At 38.9% G+C, this 24,876-nt stretch overlaps 1 protein-coding gene and 1 pseudogene across 1 annotated transcript in view; both read left to right on the top strand.

Moving 5' to 3' along the window:
• DDX10 (DEAD-box helicase 10) overlaps positions 1 to 24,876 on the top strand; it is a 323,965-nt gene that overhangs the window by 68,518 nt on the left and 230,571 nt on the right. The window contains exon 12 of the mRNA XM_072611177.1: positions 8,606 to 8,694. Within this exon, the coding sequence (XP_072467278.1) occupies positions 8,606 to 8,694 (89 nt within the window). The remainder of the gene's footprint in view (positions 1 to 8,605; positions 8,695 to 24,876) is intronic.
• Positions 18,541 to 20,479, top strand: LOC140505315 (integrator complex subunit 11 pseudogene; annotated as a pseudogene).

Genomic DNA, 24,876 nt, shown 5'->3' with positions numbered 1-24,876 from the left:
ACTGTACAACACTAGAGACACTAGCACAGGACCACTCAGCATGGCATGCCCACATCAGAGAGGGTTCTGTGCTCTGTGAGCAAAGCAGAATTGAGACAGCAGAAAGGAAATGTAAGGTGCTCAGATTTGGGGTATCCACCCCAGATATTCACAGGCAGCATTTGTGCCCAATCTGTGTTGGAGCATTCTGAGCTCATATTGGTCTAATTAACCACAGTTGGACACACTGAAATTTCACTTTATCATCATGGTGATATCATTTTGGTCCTCTCTGAAGACAAAGGACAACAACCAAACCAAACCAAATCTTTACATTTCTTATTTGTATCTTTAGTGCTTCTCATACCATAGTGCCTACTGTATTGACTGACTGACTAGGAGGAGAACCAGCAGAGAATAGTGTTAAGAAACAAAAGAATATAAAGGGAAAGATGATAATTGGCAGCATCAAAGATTAAAGAGAGGTAATGAAGAACAAAGATTTAGAAAATACCATTAGATATGGCAGTTAAGAGAGTACTAGTAACTTTGGAGAAAGCATTTTTGGTTGAATGGTAAGGTCTGAATGATGGGGTGGGAAGCCAGATGGTAGAGAGGTGAGAAGAGATTGAGAGGAAAAGAAATGGAGGCACCTTTTGTAGATAACTTCTTCAAGGAATTTAGTCATAAAAAGAAGGAGAGATACGGGATAATAACTAGTGGGGATGACTGGGTCAAGTGAGAGTTTTTTGGGGATGGGAGAGACTTGGGTCTATTTGTAGACAGTAGTAGGGAAGCATCCAGTAGATAGGCAGAAATTAATGGTAATTGAGAGGGTGGGAAAGGGGGGAGGGGTAGTCTGCTGAGGAAGGATGAAATGGGATCACTTGTCCATACAGAGTGATTTGCCTTGGCAATCAGAATTGCCACCTCATTGTGTGAGACTGAGCGAAAGTGGAGATTGTGTGAAAAGGCATCAGATGTGAGATCAGTTGAAGAGGAAGCTCTCAGCCTTTCACTTCAATTTTTTCATTGAAATATGATTCAAGTTTCTCCACTGAAAGGGTAGGGGAGAGAAGGAACCAATGGGAAGTTTGAGGGAGATGAAAAGTTTTGGAATAGTCACTGTGAAGAGTAGAAAGTGAGTCAATTGAGGAAGTCTAGAAGGATTGCCTTGCTGCAGTGAGAGCCCTGTTGAGATCATGTAATATAACTTGGTAGTGGATCCAGTTTTGTGATTTTCTCCAGCTTTGTTTGGTCACTTGTGAATAGGAACAAAAAGGTAGTGGATGCTGAGAGCAATCCAAGGCTGAAGCGTTTTTGAGGAAGATAGGCAATACCCGAAGGGGGCAAGGGACTCAAGAGTTAAACTGATTCACCAGTGGGGCAAGGTAGAGAAGGGAGGAGTGTTATGACCAGTGCAGAATTGATAAGCCTGGGAAAAAAACTAAAATGTTGAGGAACTGAAGGTCACATTGAAGAAGAAGAAGAAGGTTGGGGCTGTAAGAGAGAGAGGTGAAATGATGTGATTTTGATCAGTTGAGGGAATTTCAGAGTTCATAAACATGGAGATGGAGCATTTTGGGATGTTAGCAAGATCAAAGTTACAATTATCTCTGTACATAGAGGTGCTGAGGTCACAGGAAATGAGCAAGTTGAGAAACTCTGAGGTTAGGGGGTTAGAACAAGAATTATTAAAGATTTTCAAGTCCCCTAGTATGAAGGCAGCAAATAAAAAAGAGAGAAAGACTGTCAGCCAGACAATGAGAAAGGAAGGGCGGTGTCCCTGGATGTCAGCAATTACCAGAGTTTTGATTGGGTGGTAGATACAGATTTAGTGAAACTCAAAGGAGAATTTGCCTAGTGAAGGACAAAGAGGGAGAAACTGGAAGTGACAGTTGGACAGCAAGGCATATTCTAACTCTCCTACTTTTTGAGGAACAAGAGAAAGTGCAAACACTACTGGAAAGCATGGCTGGGGAGGCTGTGTCATTAGGAGGGAGCCAGGTCTCAGTGATAAGTCAGAAGCTGAAAGGAATGGGAAAGGAAATGATTTCACATGAGACTAAGTTTGTTACCTACCAAGCACATGTTACATATCGTGGGCAGAAGTTTTTGGATATGGTTTAGAACTTCCCTCTGCCCCTCAGTTTCTTTCTCTTTTGTTTTCTTTTATTAATAACTGATGTATTTTCCTTGCCACCTCTTACAGAATTTTTATTAGAATCATATGTATATGTGTCAGAGGTATCCTTGATAAATGTATGAGAAGAGAACACAAAGCAGCATTTGGCAAATGATATTTTTTTCACACAATATCTTTTTAAACACAGTTTACTGAAAGGGGTATTTATTATTTGTGGACTTGAAAGCATTTGATTTGGTAAAGCACAACATGGCAAAAAAAGACTATTCTCTCAAGGGTATCTTCACCAACAAACATTTGTTCAAATTATATGAGAGTTCTTGAAAAATGTAGCAATAGAGATAACTTGTTCAACCCTCTGATTTTGAATATCATGTTACCGTGTTTTGGGTTGCCAGAGGTAGGAAACATTTGGCTTTTCCTCTTTTTTGGTAGGCATATATGCAATGCCTTTTTGTCTTTTATAGCCTTTGACCGTCTTGGTGGGGACAGTAATGTGCTTTTTTGCTTTTGATGCCATTTTGTGATGGGAGCTCTGCAGCCTCTGAGTAATTAAAAGTGAACATCACATTGAGGGCAGTGTAGAGGCTCATGGTGGATGTGAGCAGGGTCTAGCATATGTCCCAAAGAATTTTGAAAAAGAAATGGAGTAAAGAATGTTGTCAGGGAGGTGTATAAATGTAAAGAAGGGCTGCTCTTTTGGCAAGAGTGAGGCATAGTAGGTGGACAGACTGAATTATCTGCTAATATATGTAAAATGTCATTAGAGAAAGGGGGGAGTCTGTGGGATGTAGGTGGACCCTGTATTGAACTTAATGGGATTACTTGGACAAATTAGCACAGAACAGATTGCTGTCTCAATAATTATAGAGAGTTGCTATATTGATGCTATTACCCATCCATTGTGCTTTTTCCATCCTTTCAAGGAATATTTCAAGCTGGAATATAGAGATTACTCTATTCCTTTAGTTTTTCTAGATTGAAGTTACTTTACTTTTTGTGCAGAAATAACTATTACTTATTCCTGACAGAAACAGAGTGTACTTTGTAGGGCATGCAGAACCCTTCTGTTTGCTTGAAGCCCAAGTGTCCAAGTCCTTTGTCATTCTTCTTGGTAGTTCTTGTGGTTATTTCTTGCCTATTTGCTACATGGGAAGATCCTGAATGAGGCTTTGTTAATGTTGAGCTTGTGGCCTTTTTATTCCAGGTACTGCTATTTTTATCAGCTGTCTTTTATTGATAGTTACAAGATAATCGCCACACCTTTATGCTGAACAAAACCCCTAGCTGTCTTCTTCTGTGTGGGTTTCTAAGAGGAGTCTAGTTAAGTGCTAGGTTTTATGTAATTGTCCAGTTATTTACTTCTTTTCCCCCTTTCCACCTATATTTTAACTATTTTGCCTTTTGCTTCCCTGGTAATCACACTCTCTGCCCCCTCTGAGGGATGAGGCTTTATTTTTTGCCACGTTTTACCCTTTCTCGTGCTCTGCTTAGTTGCCAGTATGATTTATCTAGTAGTTCGGGACAATAGTCGCTGTTTTTTGTTTCATTATTTTCTGTTTTTGTGCATTCACTCTTTCATTCCTCGAACATTACTAGGTATTAACTCTGTACTGGGAACCATAGTTAAGGTATAGATCATTAGGAGCATAGAGTTTCTTTGGGGGAGGTGATACAAAATCAGCAAACAGTTATAAATCATCTTTTATGTGCCAGGCATTATGTTAGGCTCTGGAGATAAAAGAAAAAAGAAGCAACCCTTGCTTTTAAGATACTTATATTCTGTTTGGGGAGACAACATGTATGCATGTAAGCAGATAGAAAATAAATAATAATCACTAACATTTATACAGCCCTTTAAGGTTTTCCGACAACGTTATATAAATTATGTATCATTTTGACCTCGTAACCCTGTAAATGCTACTATTATTCCCATTTTATAGATGAAAAAATTGATGCAGACAGAAATTAAGTGATTTGGTTAACTATGTGACCAGAGGTAGTAAGTATCTGAGGGAGGATTTGAATTTGGGTCTTCCTGACTCCAAGTCTAACCTATCTACTTCACCAGCTTGCTGTTTTTTTACAAGGTAATTTTTTTGTGTGTAGAGGCACTGAATAATTAATTGGGAGTAATCAATCAGATTGGAGATAACCTTAGATAACCTTAGAGGTCATTCATTTTAACACTTAAATGTTTAACACTTTAAACATTTTAAATTTAAACATTTTAACATTGTTAACATAATATTAATAAATAACATTTATTAAGCACTTACTGTGTGCCAGCTCTGGTGATATAAAAAGAGGCAGAAGACAGTTCCTACTCTCAAGAAACTTACAATCTAATGGGAGAGACAAATAAACTACATAGAAGATAGATTAAAAGTAATTAACAGAAGGAAGGTACTGGAGTTAAGAGAAGTTGGAGAAGGCTTTCAGTAAAAGAAGATTTTAGTTGGTACTTAAAGGATGCTAGGAAGGTCAGTAGTGAGAGTGGAAAAGGAAGAGAATTCCAGGCATAGGGGATAGCCAGAGAAAATGCTGGAACTTGAAAGATTGAGTGTCTTGTTTATGGAATGACTAAGAGGCCATTGTCATTGTATAGAAGAGAACACGTAGATAGTATGGAGTAAGAAGACTGTAAAGGTAGGAGTGGACTAGATTAAGAAACACTTTGAATGCCAAATAAAGTATTTTGTCTTCGTTTCAGGAGGCAATAGGGAGCCACTGGTGTTTATTAAGTATAAGGGTATGTGTGACATGGTTGGATCTGTGCTTTAGGAAAATCCCTTTAGTGGCTGAACAGAGAATGAATTGGAGTAGGGAGAGACTTGAGGCAGCCAGACCAGCAAGTAGTCTAAGTGTGAGGTAATGAGGTGGCAGTCTCAGAGGAGAGAAAAGGTCATATATGAGAGATGTTGCAAAGGTTAAATTGACAGTAAAGGCCTCAGGAAGTGGCATTTGAGTGGAATATTGAAGGAAACCAGGGATTCTTAAGAAATGGGAGCGAGAATGGAGTCCATTGCAGACATGGAGATAGCCTGTGCTCACAGGTATGAAAAGAGGAGTTGAAATATGATGTATGCATTTGGATGGATTGAAGAGAATATGAAGGGGAGTAATATGTACACCATAGAAAGGCAGGTTGGAGCTGGGTTTTGAAAGTTATAAGGTGAGATGTATACGTAAATAACTCCAATTAGGTGGTAAATAGCAAGTGTTGTAAAAATGGTGCAGACAGGAGTTAAATTGGAGTTCAAAGTGGGGAAGGATACTTCCAGCTGATCTAGGAAGGCTTAATGGAAGTCTATTAGCATTAGGTCTAGAAGGACAAGTTTGATTTCTGTAAGCAGAGGTTGAGTTGGGGACATTGTCAGCAAGTAGAAGCATTTGAATAATGGGGATGGAGTCATTTTTCTGATTGATTTTTTAGATGAGGACCTATGCTGCCAACCTTGAATTTGTTATGCCTGCCAAAGAGCAGACTTCCTATATTTTTGTTTGATATGTTGTTTACAGCAGCTCTTTATCTGAAGATGATTGGTAGCAGAAAAAAGGTTATTTAAATACACTTAAAATAGGAAGCAGCCAGGTGGCTCAGAGGGAATGCTGGGCCTGGAGTCAGGAAGACCTGAGTTCAAACATGACTTCAGATGCTTACTAGCTGTGATGCAGGGCATGTCGCTTAACCTCTGTTAGCCTTAATCCACTGGAGAAGGAAATGGCGAATCACTCCACTATCTTTGCCAAGAAACTCCCATGGACAATATGAAGAGTCAAGACTTGATTGAACAACTGAACAGCACATTTAAAATGGCAGACTAATGTTCCATAATAATAACACTATTAAGGTTCACAAAAACACTTTATATATGAATTCATTTGAGAATCATGAATGAAAAGTGTGGGACTTTATCTTGAAAAATGAAATTAAAGTCATGAAAAATTTGTTTTACTTAGGTTATATTGTAATTAAACTTTTTTTTTTTTTTAAGAAAATCTGGAAGTCATGTCCTTTTAGAATGAGTCATTTACATGTAAGGTGCTTTTGCAAATCCTACAGTACTATTAAATTCTGGCAATTAGAGACACCTAGGTGTCATTGGAAAAGAATACCAGACTTGGGGTCAGGGTGATCTGAGTTAAAATTTAGCCTCAGACACTGACTAGCTCTGTGACCCTAGACAAATCCTCTAACCTCTGTTGCTTTAGTTTCCTCAATTGTAAAATAGGGATACCCTACCCTTGAAAGTTGTTGTAAGGATAAAATAATATTTGTAAAGCACTTTGCAAACTTTCCAGTGTTGTATATCTCTAGCTATTATTGTTTTTTGGGTATAGCACTCCCTCGCACAAAACAAAGTCAAGTGCAAGTTATGTCATCATTTCTCTGATGGCGTGGTCTTCTTTGGCAATGAAGGACAAGCCCACACATTTTTTGGGTAGAGGTGTAATTTTTCAGACAAAACCGTACAAAAGAGCAATATGACATCCTTTGTTATTCAAATCATTCTCTTTTATGCACCTTCTGGGCAGTCAGCTGAAATTAACCAAAAAAGGGCTTTGACAGTATGGGTAGGAATGATACTGGTGTAGAGATGCTGTTTTTAAGTGGTTAGGGCTGTTTGGGTAGGCATTAGGTTAATAAGATTAGAGATTTAGATCTGGAAAGGATCTTAGAAGTCATCTAGTGCATCCTCTTCATTTTTAGAGATGAAAAATGGAGACTCAGAGAGTTTAAGTGACTCGTCTACATTTTATATGTGAGCACTTCTTTAATGAATATTTTTCTTATAAGAAGATTTTAGCTTCTGTATGAAGTTTTGTAGAGATGCAACGTGGCAGTAGGGGGTCAAGAGTTGGCTTTGGAGTCAGACACATACTATGAACTTGACTCCTTGGTATTCTAGGCATTTCTCCAAGTTTAAGACTTTATAAGTTGCAAATCTGCTTCAGTAGAAGTTCCCACACTGGGAGTTCCCTACATTAGTGAAGTCATGGGTCTTGAAGTACAGCCTCATAATGTTGGGACTTTGTAAATGAAAAGGTATAATCATGTTGAAAAATACCATGAAAAGAAAAAAAGCCAGCTAATCACCAGATTGAACAGAAGTACAAAATTTTGAAATTTGGGTAGATTTCCACTTTTTAATTCTTAGTGTCAGAAAGTTCAAAATTGATATTTATTGAGTTCAGTGCACTTAGTTTAAATACAAGTAAAAAGCCTTTGAATAGATAAATATGATATTTATAGAGTTTACATTTATCACTATCTGTGAGATTTATCTAGTAAGATTTATTAAACTGGGAGTTAAATTTATTTCAGAGGCTTGGGAATGGCATGAAAAATTATTTTTAATGAAATAAATGGACTCAAGAATACATTTAAAAACAACTAAATGGCCATATAATTTTTGAGCTGGGCAAAATTTGCTGCCTAGGAGGCTATTCATGAATGAATCAACAAATATAGAGTATCAGAAAAGTGCTGCTGCATTAGGCTCTGCATTCAACAAATAAGTCTACCAGAAGAAAAAGGTACAGTATGGCACACTGCAATAAATGCTTTTGTTTATTGGGTGACAGGTATGAGCAAGTGGAATGTTGAAATGTTGCCACCTGTAGTGAGTTCTCTAGTTTCCTAGAAATGATTTTCTAGCTTTTGATTACAATCTTGATAGAACGAAACTGATAAGCAGCTAGCATAGGTCCCAATGAACAATTGCAGGGGAAAAAATGAGCACCAAATTCTTGATTTTTTTGATGCTGTGAAGAAATGGAAATAACTCAAGCAAGAAAAATGCAGTAGAGATTAGTTTGAAGACAGGATTAAGTATGAGGCATGAGAAGAAAAATGTAGAGAGAATGGAGAAGGAGGAAGGGGAAATAGGAAAATTAAATATGATATTAATAACTTACTTGCTCAGCTGTTTATCAGTATTATCTTAATAAGGTTCCGAAGTTTAGATTGTTAGCTCTCAATGAACAGGAATTATTCATTTCAGACTTCTCTATTGTGCCTCCTCTGCACTTAATAGAAAGTATTATTCCAGGAACAAATGCAATAGTTTTGCCCTTGAGGGCATTGTATTTTGTTGGAGAATACGACATTTATGCCAATAAATAAATGCAAAATTATTTGAGGCAGATAGATGGAACAGAGACTAGTAAGAGTACTAGACTTGGAGTCAAGAAGATTAGAGTTCAGATCCTGTTTCAGACATTTACCAGCTCCACTGGGCAAGTCAATTAACCTTTGCTCCAGTTTGCTAATCTTTAATGTGGGGATAATGATATCATCTAATAGAACTGTTATGAGGATTAAATGAGATAATATTTGTAAAGTGCTTTGCAAACCTTAAAGTACTTTACTGTGGTTACCCTTCACTGTATTCAGTGTGTCCACTTGGCTTGATTTTAAATTTCTATTATTTTCCCATTTGTCTATGTATAATACTTTAAAATTTCTCATTACAGTGTTTTGTGTCCTACCTGCGTTCAGTATATCTAATGAAGAATAAAGAAGTGTTTGATGTGAACAAGTTGCTTCTACCTGAATATGCCCTGTAAGTATTTATAGGATTAAGATGCCATTGTGGACCATTAATCCAATGCTGCATATGTTTATAGAGTGCCTGCTTATGTGCAGAGCCCTGATTGCTATTTGTACTTAGCAGATCTATAATCTCAATTATGTGGTTCTTACTTCTGTTGGTGCCCGTGACAGCTTAACCATCCATGCCTGCTCATTCTTGGTGACTCTTGTTTCTGTTCTCCCATAGATCCTCCCCAGAAGATGCACCCAGTGTGAAGGAGAATCTTTAGATCTTTTCTTAGATGTGAGGGCTACCAGTGGGATTTTGGGGCTGTCCTTGACCAAGTGCTATGACCAGTCCCTCTCCTTTTCCGTTCATACACTTATTTTTTTTTAATCGATACCTTTTTTACATACCACATTCATTTCCTGATATCTTCCCTGCCCACTGAACCCTACTTTATAACAATGAGAACAGCAACAAAAACAGTTATACCTTATTATTTCCTTATAATAGACACCACTTACCCTCAGGTCTGGTTGTGGTCTTCCATGTAGGCACATCCATTCCTAGATATCATAGATATTGGAAACCAGTACTGTAATAATAGTACTGTATTCATAGTCCCTTTAGGTATCACATGAGGAAGGTTGCTTGCCTCTACTTCTTTTTTTTTTTTTAATTTATTTAAGTTTTCAACATTCATTTCCATAAAATTTTGAGTTCCAAATTTTCTTCCCATTTCTCCCCTCCCCCACCCCCAAGTGCCAAGCATTCTTATTATCCCTATCACCAATCTGCCCTCCCTTCTAACGTTCCTCCCTTCCCTTATCCCCATCTTCTCTTTTGTCCTGAAGGGCAAGATAACTTTTTATACCCCATTACCTATATTTCTTGTTTCCCAGTTGTATGCAAGAACAATACTCAACAGTTCCTAAAACTTTGAGTTCCAACTTCTCTTCATCCCTCCCTCCCCACCCATCCCCATTGGGAAGGCAAGAAATTCAATATAGGCCATATCTTTGTTGTTTTGCAAATGACTTCCATAATAGTCATGTTGTGTAAGACTAGCTAGATTTCCCTCCATCCTATCCTGCCCCCCCATTTCTTCTATTTTCTCTTTTGATCCTGTCCCTCCCCAAGTGCTGACTTCTAATTGCTCCCTTCTCCCATTGCCCTCCATTCCATCATCTCCCCCACCCTGCTTATCCCCTTCTCCCCCACTTTACTGTATTGTAAGATAGGTTTTCATACCAAAATGAGTCTGCATTTTATTCCTTCATTGAGTCGAATGTGATGAGAGTAAGCTTCATGTTTTTCTCTCACCTCCCCTCTTTTTCCCTCCATTGTGAAAAGTCTTTTACTTGCCTTTCATGAGAGATAGTTTGCCCTATTCCATTTCTTCCTTTTTCCTCCGAATATATTCCTCTCTCACCCCTTAATTTCATTTTTTTAGATATGATCCCATCCTATTCAGCTCACCCTGTGCTCTCTGTCTCTATATGTGTGTGCGTGTGTGTGCGTGCGTGTGCGTGTGTGTGTAATCCCACCAATTACCCAGATACTGAAAAAAGTTTGAAGAGTTACAAATATTGTGTTTCCATGTAGGAATGTAAACAGTTCATCTTTTGTAAGTCTCTTATGACTTCTCTTTGCTGTTTACCTTTTCATGCTTCTCTTAATTCTTGTATTTGAAAGTCAGATTTTCTTTTCAGCTTTTGTCTTTTCATCAAGAATGCTTGAAAGTCCTTTATTTCATTGAAAGACCATTTTTTCCCCTGAAGTATTATACTCAGTTTTGTTGGGTAGGTGATTCTTGGTTTTAGTCCTAGTTCCTTTGACTTCTGTAATATCCTATTCCACGCCCTTCGATCCCTTAATGTAGAAGCTGCTAGATCTTGTGTTATCCTGATTGTATTTCCACAATACTTGAATTGTTTCTTTCTAGCTGCTTGCAATATTTTCTCCTTGACCAGGGAACTCTGGAATTTGGCCACAATGTTCCTAGGAGTTTCTCTCTTTGGATCTCTTTCAGGTGGTGATTGGTGGATTCCTTGAATACTTATTTTGCCCTCTGGTTCTAGAATCTCAGGGCAGTTTTCCTTGATAATTTCATGAAAGAGGATGTCTAGGTTCTTTTTTTGATCATGGCTTTCAGGTAGTCCGATAATTTTTAAATTGTCTCTCCTGGATCTATTTTCCAGGTCAGTTGTTTTTCCCATGAGATATTTCACATTATCTTCCATTTTTTCATTCTTTTGGTTTTGTTTTGTGATTTCTTGGTTTCTCATAAAGTCATTAGCCTCCATCTGTTCCATTCTTTTATTTAAAGACCTATTTTCTTCAGTGAGCTTTTGAACCTCCTTTTCCATTTGGCTAATTCTGCTTTTTAAAGCATACTTCTCCTCATTGGCTTTTTGACCCTTTTTTGCCAATTGAATTTGCCTGTTTTTAAAGGTGTTATTTTCTTCAGCATGTTTTTAGAGTTGTTGACCCACTTTTCATGATTTTCTTGCATCTCTCTCAATTCTCTTCCCAGTTTTTCTTCCACCTCTCTTACTTGATTTTCAAAATCTTTTTTGAGCTCTTCCATGGCCGGAGACCATTGAATATTTATTTTGGATATTTGGGATACAGAACTCTTGACTTTCATGTCTTTCCCTAATGGTAAGCATTGATCTTCCTCATCTGAAAGGATGGGAGAAGATATCTGTTCACTAAGAAAATAACCTTCTATATATAGTCTTATTTTTTCCCCCTTTTTTGGGCATTTTCCCAACCAGTTACTTGACTTTTGGGTCCTTTGTCAAGAGTAGGGTATACTTTTGGGGTTTGTAAGATCTCAGTTCCTCCAAGGTGGCAAAATCAAGCATGTACACTGGTCTGGGAGCAAGCAGATATTTTTGTGCCCAGAATCTGAGTAATAGAGTTTCCTCTTCACAACCACCTGGCCTCCAGGTCTGCCAAGGCAGCACTGGGGACTGAGATTCATATAAGCTGAAGGGGCAGGGCTGCCATTCAGTGTGAGATAAAGATCAGCTGCTCAAATCCCCCAAGAGTATTAGGTGGGGGCAGGGCCTCTACACAGGGCTGAGGTAAGAATCAGCTGCTTAATGCCCCCAGGGGTTTTATGATCCAGCAATGGATGGGGGCTGCTGTTAGGGACTGCTGTGGAAGCTGCTGCCGCCATGAGGGCTCTGTGGCCACTGCCTGAGGCAGGAGCTATGGGAAGGCCCTTCTCCCTTATCAGCTAGCTGAAAAAATGCTGTCACTGACCTTTGGTGCCTGTGGGTTGAGGGATCTGGGAACCGCAGCTACTGTGACTGGGGATTCCACCCCCAGGTCTGCTCTTGTCCTCCCAGAGCCCCTCTGTGAGGCCAAAGCTGAGCTAGGCTCTGCTCCACCTCCGGTGCTACAGACGTTTCCTGTTGGCCTTTCAAGTCACCCTGGGCTGGAAATCTCCTCCACTATGTTGTTCTGTGGCTTCTGCTGCTCTAGAATTTGTTGAGAATCTTTCTTTACAGGTATTTTATGAGCTGTAGGGGAAGAGCTAGTATATGTGTGTCTTTCTACCCCGCCATCTTGGCTCTGCCCCATTGCCTCTACGTCTGTCCCCAAGAAAGATAGGATTATGGCCCTCTATCTCTCACCCAATCTCAGGGAGAATTAAGAATAGATTCGTAGGGAACCATGGTACTCCATACCTATTACTAAGTATTGCTAAATTTTTCTCAAATTCCGGAGGAGAGAAGGAGGCAATCTTTAGTTATCTTGTCATTGGAGAGTTCATAGGCATACTGTAACAGATGGACCTGTGTGATTTGGCATTATATGTCCTACTCCCTTTATCCCAACATGACAGTCAGCAGGGCTGCCTTTTCCTTTACATCCTCTCCCTAGATTGAGATCATTGTTTCCTTTTTGTGGTAAACTTCTCTGTGACATGTTGGTCTTCAGTTTTCTGGGGCTAGAGGAGTTGAACCAAATGGTCTCTGAGGTACCTTTCAGCTCCACATCTAGGATTTCATGACAACATATGCAATATTATATATCCATGGTTTATCACTCTTTCCTGATAGTCTGAAAGTGAATTTTTTCAGCTATTTACCAGAACTAAAATTGATTTTTGCAATCAGTCTGAGATTAATTGCTTTTTATTGTTTTCATTTATGTTATTTTATCTTATTTTTTCTGGTTCTAATTACTTTGTTCTTCAGTTCATGTAAGTGTTTACATGTTTTCTGAATTCCTCTTATTTGTTTTGGCATGGCACACTGGTATTCAGTTATAGTTACATAATGTGATTTGTTTAGCCATACCAGATTTGGTGGATGTCTACTTGGTTTCTAATTTCTTGCCCTGAAAAACATGCTGCTGTAAATATTTTGGTCTTTCTATCTTTGACCTCTTTGGAGTATATATGTCATCTAGGAATTGTGCATTCATTAGTAATATCCCTCATGCCCATTACTGCTTATGGGTCATCAGTGTTTCAACTTAAATATACCTACCGTGCATCAATTTATGTTCCTGAGCAATTATGATACTCCAAGATTCAAACTGATAAATCATCACTGTGAGAAGATTCATTTTGAAGATGGGCTTTTGCATTGAGAAGAAGCTCTTCATTGTTTCCCAAATAAAGTGTTGAAAAATGTCGTTTTCTTTTGTGTAACTTGAAACCCAGTGGTGGAGTTGGAGAATAGGGGAAATGTGTGTGAGAGAACAAAAATAAATAGAATACAAAGTACAATGTAACTAGCACTCAATTAGTCAGTCAGTAAGCATCTTTTAAGCACCTGCAATGTGCTGGACACCATACTAAGCACTGGAAGATGCTGGATAAAAAAAGAAGCAAAAGACAGTCCCTGCCTTTGAGGAGCTCACAGTCTAATGGGGGAGACAACAAGCAAACAAATACGTACAAACAGTGTAAGGATACATAATTAATACAGGGAAGGCACTAAAATTAAGAGGGATTGAAAAAGACTTTCTCTTACGGGTGAAATTTTAGTTCGGACTTAAAGAAAACCAGGGAAGCTAGTATGTAGAAATGAGGAGGGGCAGGAGGCCACTGTCACTGAATTGAAGAGTACATGTTGGAGAGTTAGATGTAGGTAGACTGGAAAGGTAGGGAGGGACTACGTTATGAAGGGCTTTGAATGCCAAATGAAGGATTTTGTATTTTCTTCTGGAAGCAATAGAGGAGCCCCTGTAGTTTCTTTAGTGATAGAGTGATATAGCTGCCATTTAGGAAGCTCATTCTGATGGCTGAAGAGAAGATGAATTGGAGTTGAGAGAGGTTTGAGATGAGTAGACCCATCAGCAGGCTGTTGAAATAGTCTAGGTGTGAGGTGACCAGGTTCTGCACCATATTGGTATCAGTGTCAGAGAAGGACGTGTATTTGAGAGATGTTGCAAAGGTGAAATCAGCAGGCAAGAGATTGGATTTGGAGGGGAGGGATGGGAGATAGTGAGGAGTCAAAAGTGCTAAGCAGGTTTTGAGTCTTAGGGATTTGGGAGGATAACATTGCACTTTATAGTAAAAGGGAAGGTAGAATGTGGGAAGGGTTCTGACAAGGTTTATTTCCTCTTCAAAAAACTTATTACAATCCTAAGTTATATTTATATATATATATGTGCATCTGTAGCAGCATTCAGCTGCATGTGCTATAAAATCAGTTTATTATGAAAAAATATGTTCAGCAAATTTATATTGTTCTGCTTCTACTTAACATAAAACCTCATATTTAGTCACTACTTTCATAATTACATTTTCTTTTTTGCTTACAGAGCTTAGAATAATTGTGATTGTGTCTTCCTTTTCTGTGAATTTAAGCAATTGATATTTGCACTACCTGCCTTTATCTTCTCATTTTCTGCATCTTTTGCTCATTGGTTACCCACTATTTTCTAAAACTGACCAGTTTTATCTGTCTTGCTCTTCTCAGACCCATTAGTATTCTGGGTTACTTCAGGCTCCACTCCCTGCAGCTTTTTTAGTTCATTAAAGTGAAGACCTGCTTGTATCCTTTGGGATGTCTTTCCAGTGCTTTGTGGGAGTAGGCTCAATTGAAGTGGAGGGCCTGTTCTGTTCCCTAGTTGGTGACTCCTTGTTCTGAAGCTGTTTGCTTATGAGATAATAGAATTTAGAGCTGAATGGGACCATAGAGGTCATATCCCTCAAAGTCCTCATTTTACATATGAGAAAAAGAGGCTTGGGGTTTGGAGTGATTTGCCCATGGCCACATGGCAGCAAGTGATAGAATTAGAGAAAGTTGGGACTTTTTAATCTAAATCCATTGTTCTTGTCATTGCATCCTGCTGTCTCCAACTGTTAGGAGCTTTGTTGTGAAATACTTTGTATGCCAGACTAATATGGTTGCATGTTTGCATTTTATTTTGGCAGTTGTAGTAGTAATAGATTAGAGAGGGATAAAGAGAACATTTATGTAGGCTAGGTCAGTACTAATGGGAGCTTAGAGTAGAGTAAAAGCAATGAGAATGGAGGAGACGGGTCATTCTTGCCTTCCACTTTACTGTCTATGGGCCATGGGACTGGATTAGCTGGGATGTTAGAAGAGTTGCCTTGGGAGATGTATTGGAGAATCTAAAAGATAGGAGTAAAAGAATACTTTTGCAGCAACGAGGGTATAATCAGAATTGAACATTATGACTATCGTGGATGTAGACTGCCGGATTCTTTTTCTTCCTGTAGCCATATAGTAGATCAAAGAATTGCATAGCTGAAAAGGAATACATAGACTGTGTGTGTATGTGTGTATATGTGTGTACATACACATATTTACATATACATATATGTGTGTGTATATATGGTACGTATCTATAATATAATGTATACACACATATGTATATATGTATGTATGTAAAAAGTATTGCCTGTACTTATACAAGAATCATTTCTATGACATTCCAAACAAATAGTCATCCAGTTTCTGCTTGATATCTTCATGCCAAGGCAGCCCATTGCACAGTAGGATGGCTGTAATTATTAAGAAAACTCTTTTTTTAATTTTGAACCTATAATTTAGGGACTTTTATTTTTAGTGTTAGAACAGACCTGCCTATCCTTTACCTGGACCATTTAGATATGATGTCTCTAAATTAACTAGGCCTTTCTCATTTTGTTTCTTAACTAATCTTAAGACTGAGTCTTGATTTCTATGGATAGCTGGTTGGTGCAGTGGATAGCTGGTTGGTCCAGTGCCTGGAATTGGGAAGACTCATTTTCTTGAGTTCAATTCTGGCTTCAGACACTTGGTAGTCCTGACAAATCTCTTAACCCTGTTTGCCTTATTTTCCTCATCTGTAAAATGAGCTGGCAAATGGCAAATCACTTCCAGTATCTTTGCCAAGAAAACCAGGGTCATAAAGAATGAGACATGATTGAAAACGATGGAACACAACAACAACTTGACTGCTATCTGTGGTTTCCAACATTTCTAGTTTAGCAGTCATTTTCTGTTTCTTGGTCAGAATCAAATCCAAAGTAGCAATTTCCCTTGTTGCTTTCTCTACTTTTTGAAAAATGAATTATTGATACAAGCCAAAAATTTATTTACTATCCTTTCAGTGGGGGAGGGACAAAGAGGGCCTTATAACAGATGCCTATATCATTGAAATTCCTGTCACTAACCCTGTCATATTTTGGTAATAGGCTTATGATATTTTCCTCAGCTCTTTGTTTCTTCTGTCCCAGTGATCTATAGTGTACTTGTATGACATTGTCATTTCCATTTTTCCTTTATTCATTTCCATCCTGCTTATATTCTCCTAGTTCTTGAATTTCTTCACATGATTAAATATTAATAAGCAAGAATGCTTTATTTCTCTTCCCCTTCCCTGCCTCTGTTTCCCCACAACTTTTCATATATCCTTTTCCATTATCCAAAAACCATTTAGTGGAGTTAGAGATGTTTTTTGGTAGCATTCATGCTGATGGGATTTTAAAGTTTTTACTGCCAACTTTTGTGAGCAACGTTGTGAACTCTGTGAAAGCTGTTAGCTCTTGCCTAAGAAAACAGTTCTTGTCTAAGCATAAGCTCTGTAGTTTGATTGTCAGTAAAAGTGAAAACAAGGATTATTCTTTTTTGTTATTTGGTTTATAACAAAATTTACGATTAAGAATTGCCATGAAAAAACAGGATACTACAGATTTGTTCTAAAATGAATCTTCAGCCAGGCTGTTTTGGGGAAGACAAGAGCTTGTATTTACCATTTCTGTGACTATTCACCATACATGGATCCTTTCCAATTCTCTGGTGCATATCCATGTATTTAAGATTGAGTAGGGAATTAGGTAGATTTTGGACCCTAATTTTAACAAATAGGAAATAGAAAATGCTTCCTTATCTCTGAATTTAGTTATCAGTTTGATATCTGAGTAAGATATCATTACATCAATCAATAAACATTTATTAAACCTACTCTGTGCCTTGCAATGTACTAAATGCTGAAGAATGCAAAAAGAGGCAAAAGGTGGTCTCTGCCCTCAGGGAGCTTACATTCTAATAGGGAAGAGCACGTGCAAGCTACACACCCAGCAAACTACACACACACACACACACACACACACACACATGCTTACATGTGTGTATATATATATCTATCTAAAAAGAAATAATTAACAGCAGGAAGGCACTAGAATTAAGTGGAGTTGGGGAAGGCTTCTAGTACAAGATGGGATTTTACTTGAGATTTAAAGGAAGTTAGGGAGATAAGTCGTTGGAGTGGAGGACGGAGAGTATACCAGTCAAGGCACAGCCTGAGAGAATGCCTGGAGCTGGGAGATAGAGTGTCTTGTTTGTGGAAAAACAGGGAGACCAGTGTTTCCAGTGTTACTGGAATGAAGAAAATTTGTCAAAGAATAAGGTATTAGAACACTGGAAAGGTAGGAGACAGTTGGGTTATGAAGGACTTTGAATGCCAAATAGAGCATTTTGTATTTGCTCCAAGAGGCAGTAGGAAGCTGTTGGAGTTTGAATGAGGGGAGTATATTTGAGGTTCTCAACCTGTGCTTTTCGGAAAATCACATCATTGACTGAAGATTGGAGTCAAGTAAGATTTGAAACAGGCAGACCCACCTTCAGGATATTGCAGTAGTCCAGGTTTGAGGTGATGAGGCCCTGTACCAGAGTGGTGGCAGTGTCAAAGGAGAGAAGGGAGAGTTTTCTAGAATTATTTCAAAGTTGATATTGACAGGTCTTTTCAATAGATTGGACATGGGGAGGTGAGAGATAGTGAGGAATCCAGGATGATTCCTAAATTGAAGGACCAGGAGGATGGTATTGCCCTCTACAGTAATAGTGAAGATGGGAGGAATGGAGGTTTAGGAGGAAAGAAAATGAGTTCTGTTTCTATTGGACATCCATTTTGAGATATTTGAAAGGCATTTGGAGATGTGAAAATGAAGCTCAGCAGAGGTTAGTGCAGACAATCATCATCATAGAGGTGGTAATTTAATCGATGGGAGCTGATGAGTTCACCAAGTAAAGTAGTAGAGAAGAGGGTCCAGGACAAAACTCTGTGTAACAAACCTTTATGGTTTGAGGGTGTGATCTGGATGAGGATTTAGGAGTGGAGACAGAGAAGATTGGTAGGTAGAAAACCCAGAAGAGAGTGGTGTCCTGGAAACCTAGAGGCAAGAGAATATAATGCAGGAGAGAGTGAGCAATAGTATTAACAGCCAAGAGAAGTCAAGAAGAATGAGGATTGAGAAAAGGTAGCTCAGAGATCATTAATAACTTTGGAGAGAACTGTTTTTATTAAGACAATAGGTGTTTAAACAACAGCCAGGACTTGGTATGAGTATGGAAGCTTGTGCGGCTTGACTTGTAAAGAGCTGAGAAATTATGACATCCAGACCAGTGGTACCTGTGTGATGTCAGAAATCCATGCTTTGTAAGTACTGCTCTATGGATCTAGCCTGATGAAGTACTGAGAACTTGACCACTATAGATGCCAGAGATTAAAGTCACTCCCTTGAGGGCTGGTCAGGACGTGGGCTGCAGCTGCGTCCTTGTCTCCATTGCAGGCAAGAATGTCATATTGGATTGTGGAATGTACATGGGCTCTGAGGATGATAGACACTTTTCAGATTTTTCTTAACATTACCCAGAATGGAAGGTTGACTGACTTTCTGGAATGCGTCATTATCAGCTTCTTTCACTTGGACCACTGTGGGGCCTTGCCTTAGTGAGATGGTGGGCTATGATGGACCCATCTACATGACTCATCCTACCAAGGCTATCTGCCCCATTCTTCTGGAGGACTTCGGGAAGATTACTAGATAAGAAGGGCGAAACCAACTTCTTCATTTCACAGATAAACAAAGATTGCATGAAGAAAGTTGTGACTGTCCACCTCCACCAGACTGTCCAGGTGTACAGTGAGCTAGAAATCAAGGCCTACTATGTGGGGCTTGTGCTGGGTGCTGCCATGTTGCAGATCAAAGTTGGCTCTGAATCTGCAGTTTACACAGGTGATTATAACGTGACTCCAGACGGGCACTTAGGGGCTGCCTGGATCAATAAGTGTCTCCCCAACCTGCTCATCACTGAGTCCACTTATACAGCGACCATCCAAGACTCCAAGTGCTGCCAAGAGAGGGATTTCCTGAGGAAAGTCCATGATACCGTGGAGAGCGGTGGAAAGGTCCTCATCCTAGTGTTTGCTCTGGGCCAAGCCCAGGAGCTTTGCATCTTGCTGGAAACATTTTAGGAAAGGATGAACCTGAAAGCCACTGTCTACTTCTCCAGGGGTCTGACTGAGAAGGCCAATCATTACTACAAGCTCTTCATCCACTGGACCAATCAAAAGATCTAGAAAACATTTGTGCAGAGAAATATGTTTGAGTTCAAACACATCAAGGCTTTTGACCAAGCTTTTGCCAATAGCCCTGGACCAATAGTTGTCTTTACAACCCCAGGCATGCTACACGCTGGGCAGTCCCTGCAGATCTTTAGGAAATGGGCTGGGAATGAGAAGAACATGGTCATCATGCTACTGTGTGCAGGGGACCATGGGCCACAAGATCCTGAGTGGGCAGCAGAAGCTGGGGATGGGGATAGAGGTGAAGATACAGGTGAAGTACATGTCCTTCAGTGCCCATGCTGATGCCAAGGGCATCATGCAGCTGGTCCCCCAGGCTGAGCTGGACAATGTGCTGCTTGTTCATGGGAAAGCCAAGAAGATGGAGTTCTTGAAACAGAAGATTGAACAGGAGTTCCATGTGAATTGGTACATGTCAGCCAATGGAGAGAAGGTCATCCTGCTCACCCACCTCAACATCCCCGTGGGCATCTTGCTGGGCCTGCTCAAGAGAAAGATGGCCCTGGGACTGCTCCCTGATGCAAAGAGGCCCAAGCTCGTGCATGGTACTCTGATCATGAAGGACAGTAATTTCTGACTGGTGTCCTCTGAGCAGTCCCTCAAGGAGCTGGACCTGGATGAACACCAGCTCTGCTTCACGTGCTATGTGCACATCCATGACACACGCAAAGATTAGGAGACTGTGCTGCGTGTCTATAGCTACCTGAAGAGTGTTCTGAAAGCTCATTTGGTCCAGCACCTGCTTGGTCATGGTGGACTCCATCCTTCTCCAGACCACTGCCCACTCAGAGGATCCAGGCACCAAAGTGTTGCTGGTCTCCTGGACCTACCAGGATGAAGCAGCTACCTCATGTCACTGCTGAAGAAAGGACTTCTGTAGGCACCCAGATGAGGGGCTACAGCCAGGAGTATCTCTCAACTCATTTTTCCAGGATGCTTTGGAGGGAGGGACCAGGGATCTTGATATGGCCATTACAGGGAGGGGCTCATGTGCCCTTTAGGCAGGTTAACAGCAACAGGGCCTTTTGGTCCATGGCTGTAGCAGGGGGTGAGGCTCTTGGCCTTAGCCCAGACCCACCCGAGGTTACCTGCTTCAGCACTAGGTACCCCAGTCCTTACAGGTGGTTTTGTAGGCCATGCTGACTTCCGTTTGCCTGGTGGGGATTTGAGGCTGACTCAGTCTCCTTAACTAGCTTGTAAGCTCTGAGGGCATGGACTGGGTTTTGTAGACCAGCTCCAATGCCCCTCCCCTCCAAGTACCTAGAACAGGACTGGGGTACTGGAGCCTGCCTTTAAGGACAAGAATTAAACAAACAAAAGGCCAAAAAAACCCCCCCAAAACCAAAAAACCAGCCACTTTTGTCTTTAATATCTTCACACTTTCCACTTAAACATCCTGGTTGTATGTACTGATTTATTTGTTTTTCCACATTCATAGAATCCTAGAATGATATCAGTGGTCATCTAATGTACACATTACTTGAAACATGAGTCCTTCTACCAAATTGCTTTTTTAAAATAAGCATAGACATTGCCATATTACACAAATATAAAAACCAGAGAACCTAGTTCTTCAGAGCTTCTATTGGTACACCATGCAGCCTTCAATTTGAAGCATTTAAATAGGGAGGTAGTGTTATTAAAACAGTTATTAAAAAAGTTAAGCAGAATGCTGCCCTACATACCTTTTGGATGTAGGGCCTACTAGGTAGGAAAATTTTGCCGAAGTGCTATTTTGGGGTTTTGAAGGGAGAAGGTGCCAGAATTATGGAGGCCCATGCATCAGAGCTTGACCAGTGCCTGGAGAGGCTTGACCACCAGAATCTCTTCAGAAGGCAGTAGCTTTCTTTGTGAAAGCTTAAACTAAGTAATATGTCCAGGTAGAAAATTACAGGTCAATATAAGGAAGATATACATAACGTATATATAAAGTATAGCATTTCTCCTATGTTTCTTTCTTTTTTTGTTAACTCATACTTTCTCACTAGGCAGTGCAGTGGACAACGTAGGGAAAAGAGGAATAGACTTACTGGGAGTCAGGAAACCTAGAGTCTATACCCTACTTTGTCACCAAGTAGCCATGTGATCTGATGCAAGTCATTTAATCTTGATCTTGGTTTCCTCTTTAAAAGGGGTGGAGGGAAAGGAAGGAGGTTGTACTACTAGTTTTCTAGAGCCCCTTAGCTCTAACAGCATATGGTTTTTGAGTGATTCCTACATTTTCTTTAAGCTTATTCACATTCTGTCTTGTCCACAAGCCTTCTTTGACTACATTAACCCATGTGATTGTTCCATTTGCTGATGTCCTAAATGTAACACAATATAGTTCTTAATTGTTTTATAATGGTTTTATCCCTCCTTAGTTATTTCTCTTTAAACCATAATTTTCTTGAGATGGTGGACCATATGCAACATTTAATTATCCCAAAATATTTATTGGCTGCCTGTCATGTGTTTAGCTTGCATAGCTCTTGGTATGGTCCAGAACACTGTCATCTCTTAATTACTTGTTCTTGTTTTCTCAAAATTAAGGTAGCAGAAATTACAGACCACTACAGTACTGTTTTGGAGTATGGTTAATATACAAGTTAAAACAGTTTCATTCTCAGTACTCTGCAGCTTATGCCCGTATTGTTTTATTTTAATTGTTTTTTAATCCTGAACTTAACACCAAATAAAATTAACACTTCCATATATGTAGCAGAAGAGAAAAAAAGAATTATACAGGAGATTGCAGATATCTCATATCTTAAGTATATAATAAATTAAACATGTAACTTTCACATTTTTGCATTCTTTTCTTTGCATTTAAAAATCCTAATGATATCTTCCTTCTGTCCCTCCCCCCCCCCCCCCAAAAAAAAAGAAAAAAAAAGACGCTTATACCAAATGTGTATAATCAAATAAAACAAATTTCACCATTACTGAGTCTGGAAATGTAGGTGTCTCATTCTACACCTTGAGTCTCTATCAGCCTCTCTGGAGAGTAGGTATGCTTCATCATTGATATTCTGGAATCATGCTGAGATCATTGCATTGATCAGAATTGTCAAGACTTTCAGAGTTGTGTGCTTTTTCCAATGTTTTGTTAATGTAGAAATGTTTTCTGGTTTTGCTCACTCAGTCCACTCTGCATCACTTCATACAACAGTTAGGAAAGTCTTCTTGGGTTTCTCTTGTTATTTTGCAATAACAATAATATTCTATTAACTTTATATACCATAACTTGTTCTACCATTCCCTAATTGATAGGAACTTAGTTTCCAGATCTTTGCTAACACAAAAAGAGATATTATAAATTTTTTTTTTACTATGAGTTATTCATATTATCTATAAAGCAGTTCGTACTCAAACTACATTCCCTATTATTTTGTTTCCTGATACACTTTGGTGATTAGAAATATCCAGGTGACCTCTCTCTTTAGTGCATAGTTTTCTCCATGAATCCCTCTGACTCTTTCTGTTCTTAAATAGATTATCCTTCATATGTGAACTTTTATGTAATTTGTCTTGCATCATAATGTTTGATTTGTAAATGCTTTATTTATGTAAGACATTTTTTGGACCCACCGTTATCATTTCATTCATATAAGAAGCTCTTGGTAAGACAATTCCATTGTCTATACAGATGGATATCTTCTGTAACTTAGAGCCTTAGCTCAGAAATTGCCTGGGCACTGAGAGGTTAAGTGATTTGCTCAGGGTCACGTAGCCATTGTATGTCAGAACACAGTCTCAAATTTTGAGGTTATATTTCTTGAATGTGAGGTTATATCTCTCTTAAATGCAAATAAACTGAGAAATGAACAGCTTACAAGTGCTCTTATATTTTCCAGGATTAAACTATATTGTATACAAACATATCACATGTCATTTATATTAAATGGGAGTCTTTTATGTTACAACCTGATTATTAGACCCTTGATCAGGGTCTAATCCCCACTATAATAATGTTTCTGTGGAAAAGTAGAAAAATAGATTAGACTTAGAGCTTTGCTTACAGGATGGAAGTCTATCTTAAATTTTACAATTGCTGGCATTTCAGAAAAAAATAGGCTAGATCATGATTTCATTGATATAGAGAACTCCCTGGTGAAGAAGCTTCTGCCAATGATAAAATTCCTTCTACCAGTGCAGGCCCAGTGCCCTTTTTTGCAATTCACAGTTTTAGTTTTGCTTAGAACACTGAGAAGTTAGTTGACTTGCCCATGGTCATGTAGCTAGTCAGAGGTTGGACTTGAACCCTTGTCTTCCTGGCTTCAAGATTGGTTCTCTATGCAAATATGATACTGTATTCTTTCATTAGAACTTTAATATTTTTAAAGTTCATTCATCATTCATAAGCTTTTGAAGTAGACTGTGTAAGTACCCATTTTACAAGTGAAGAAATCAGTTTTCCTAGATTAAATTACTTGACCATGGTCAAGTAGTGGATATCTGAGATGGGATTTGAACCCAGAGATTCTGATTTTCTTCTGTGTCATATTCCCTGGTACTTTCTCTCCTTTTTTAGATGCATGTGTGCTAGTTTATTTGGAATTACACAAAGTGAACCCATAGATGGAGTCCAAATATAGTTGCTACTTACATAATGTTGCCCTCCGCCAAGTTTGAGAGTGAGATACATTACAAAACAAGCCACGTAATAACACTAAATAAACGTATTGTGATGTTCTTCTAGTGTTAGACAGTCTATAGAACTATGTGCTCCCAGAAATTTTTTTTCTTTTTTCTTTTTTGCCTAATGCAATGTCTTCCCAGAGCCATTCAATGAAATTAGGCTGATTACTATGCTCATAAATAAATAACTTATCCAAAGTGATGTCAGTTCGTGGTCCAGGGTAAGTTTTCTGTTTACTTGGCTTTGTATAGGGTAGAGTTTGCTACGCTTTACCATCTAAACTTGGATGATTCTTATATTTCAGTGATTTTTTTTTTTTGACATAACATTGAACTGAACATGCAGTTTGGAGACATTCATTTAAAACTCAATGTTCAGTCGCTTAAACTTAGGGGGAAGTGGTTACTGTTTTTGCAGATGGCTCATTTCTGTTTATCCTTAAAAAGTTAATCAGGACAAAACAGGTGCTGAGGTAGGGATTTTCATTCAAGAAAAAAAAACCTAGGTGGGTGGAGAGACAGATTTTTGTTAGAAGTTTGATTATCAGTAACAAAGCTAAGACTTTCATTTCTTAGACTAGAGAGAGATCTGGTTTTTCAAATTGAGCCTTGTCATTCTTTTAATCTGTAAATCAGTTTGTCCCCTAGTTATTTGAGTTCCCAAACTGGGTTTGGATCCTTTTAGAAATATGTAATAAAAATGGTGCACTAGTTAATGCCTTGCTAATTTACGTGTCACTT

The sequence above is a fragment of the Notamacropus eugenii genome, chromosome 5 (genome assembly GCF_028372415.1).
Source record: "Notamacropus eugenii isolate mMacEug1 chromosome 5, mMacEug1.pri_v2, whole genome shotgun sequence".
Classification (NCBI taxonomy): Eukaryota; Metazoa; Chordata; class Mammalia; order Diprotodontia; family Macropodidae; genus Notamacropus; species Notamacropus eugenii.
The sequence above is the reverse complement of the archived record's forward strand: the minus strand, read 5'-3'. Positions and strand labels throughout refer to the sequence as shown.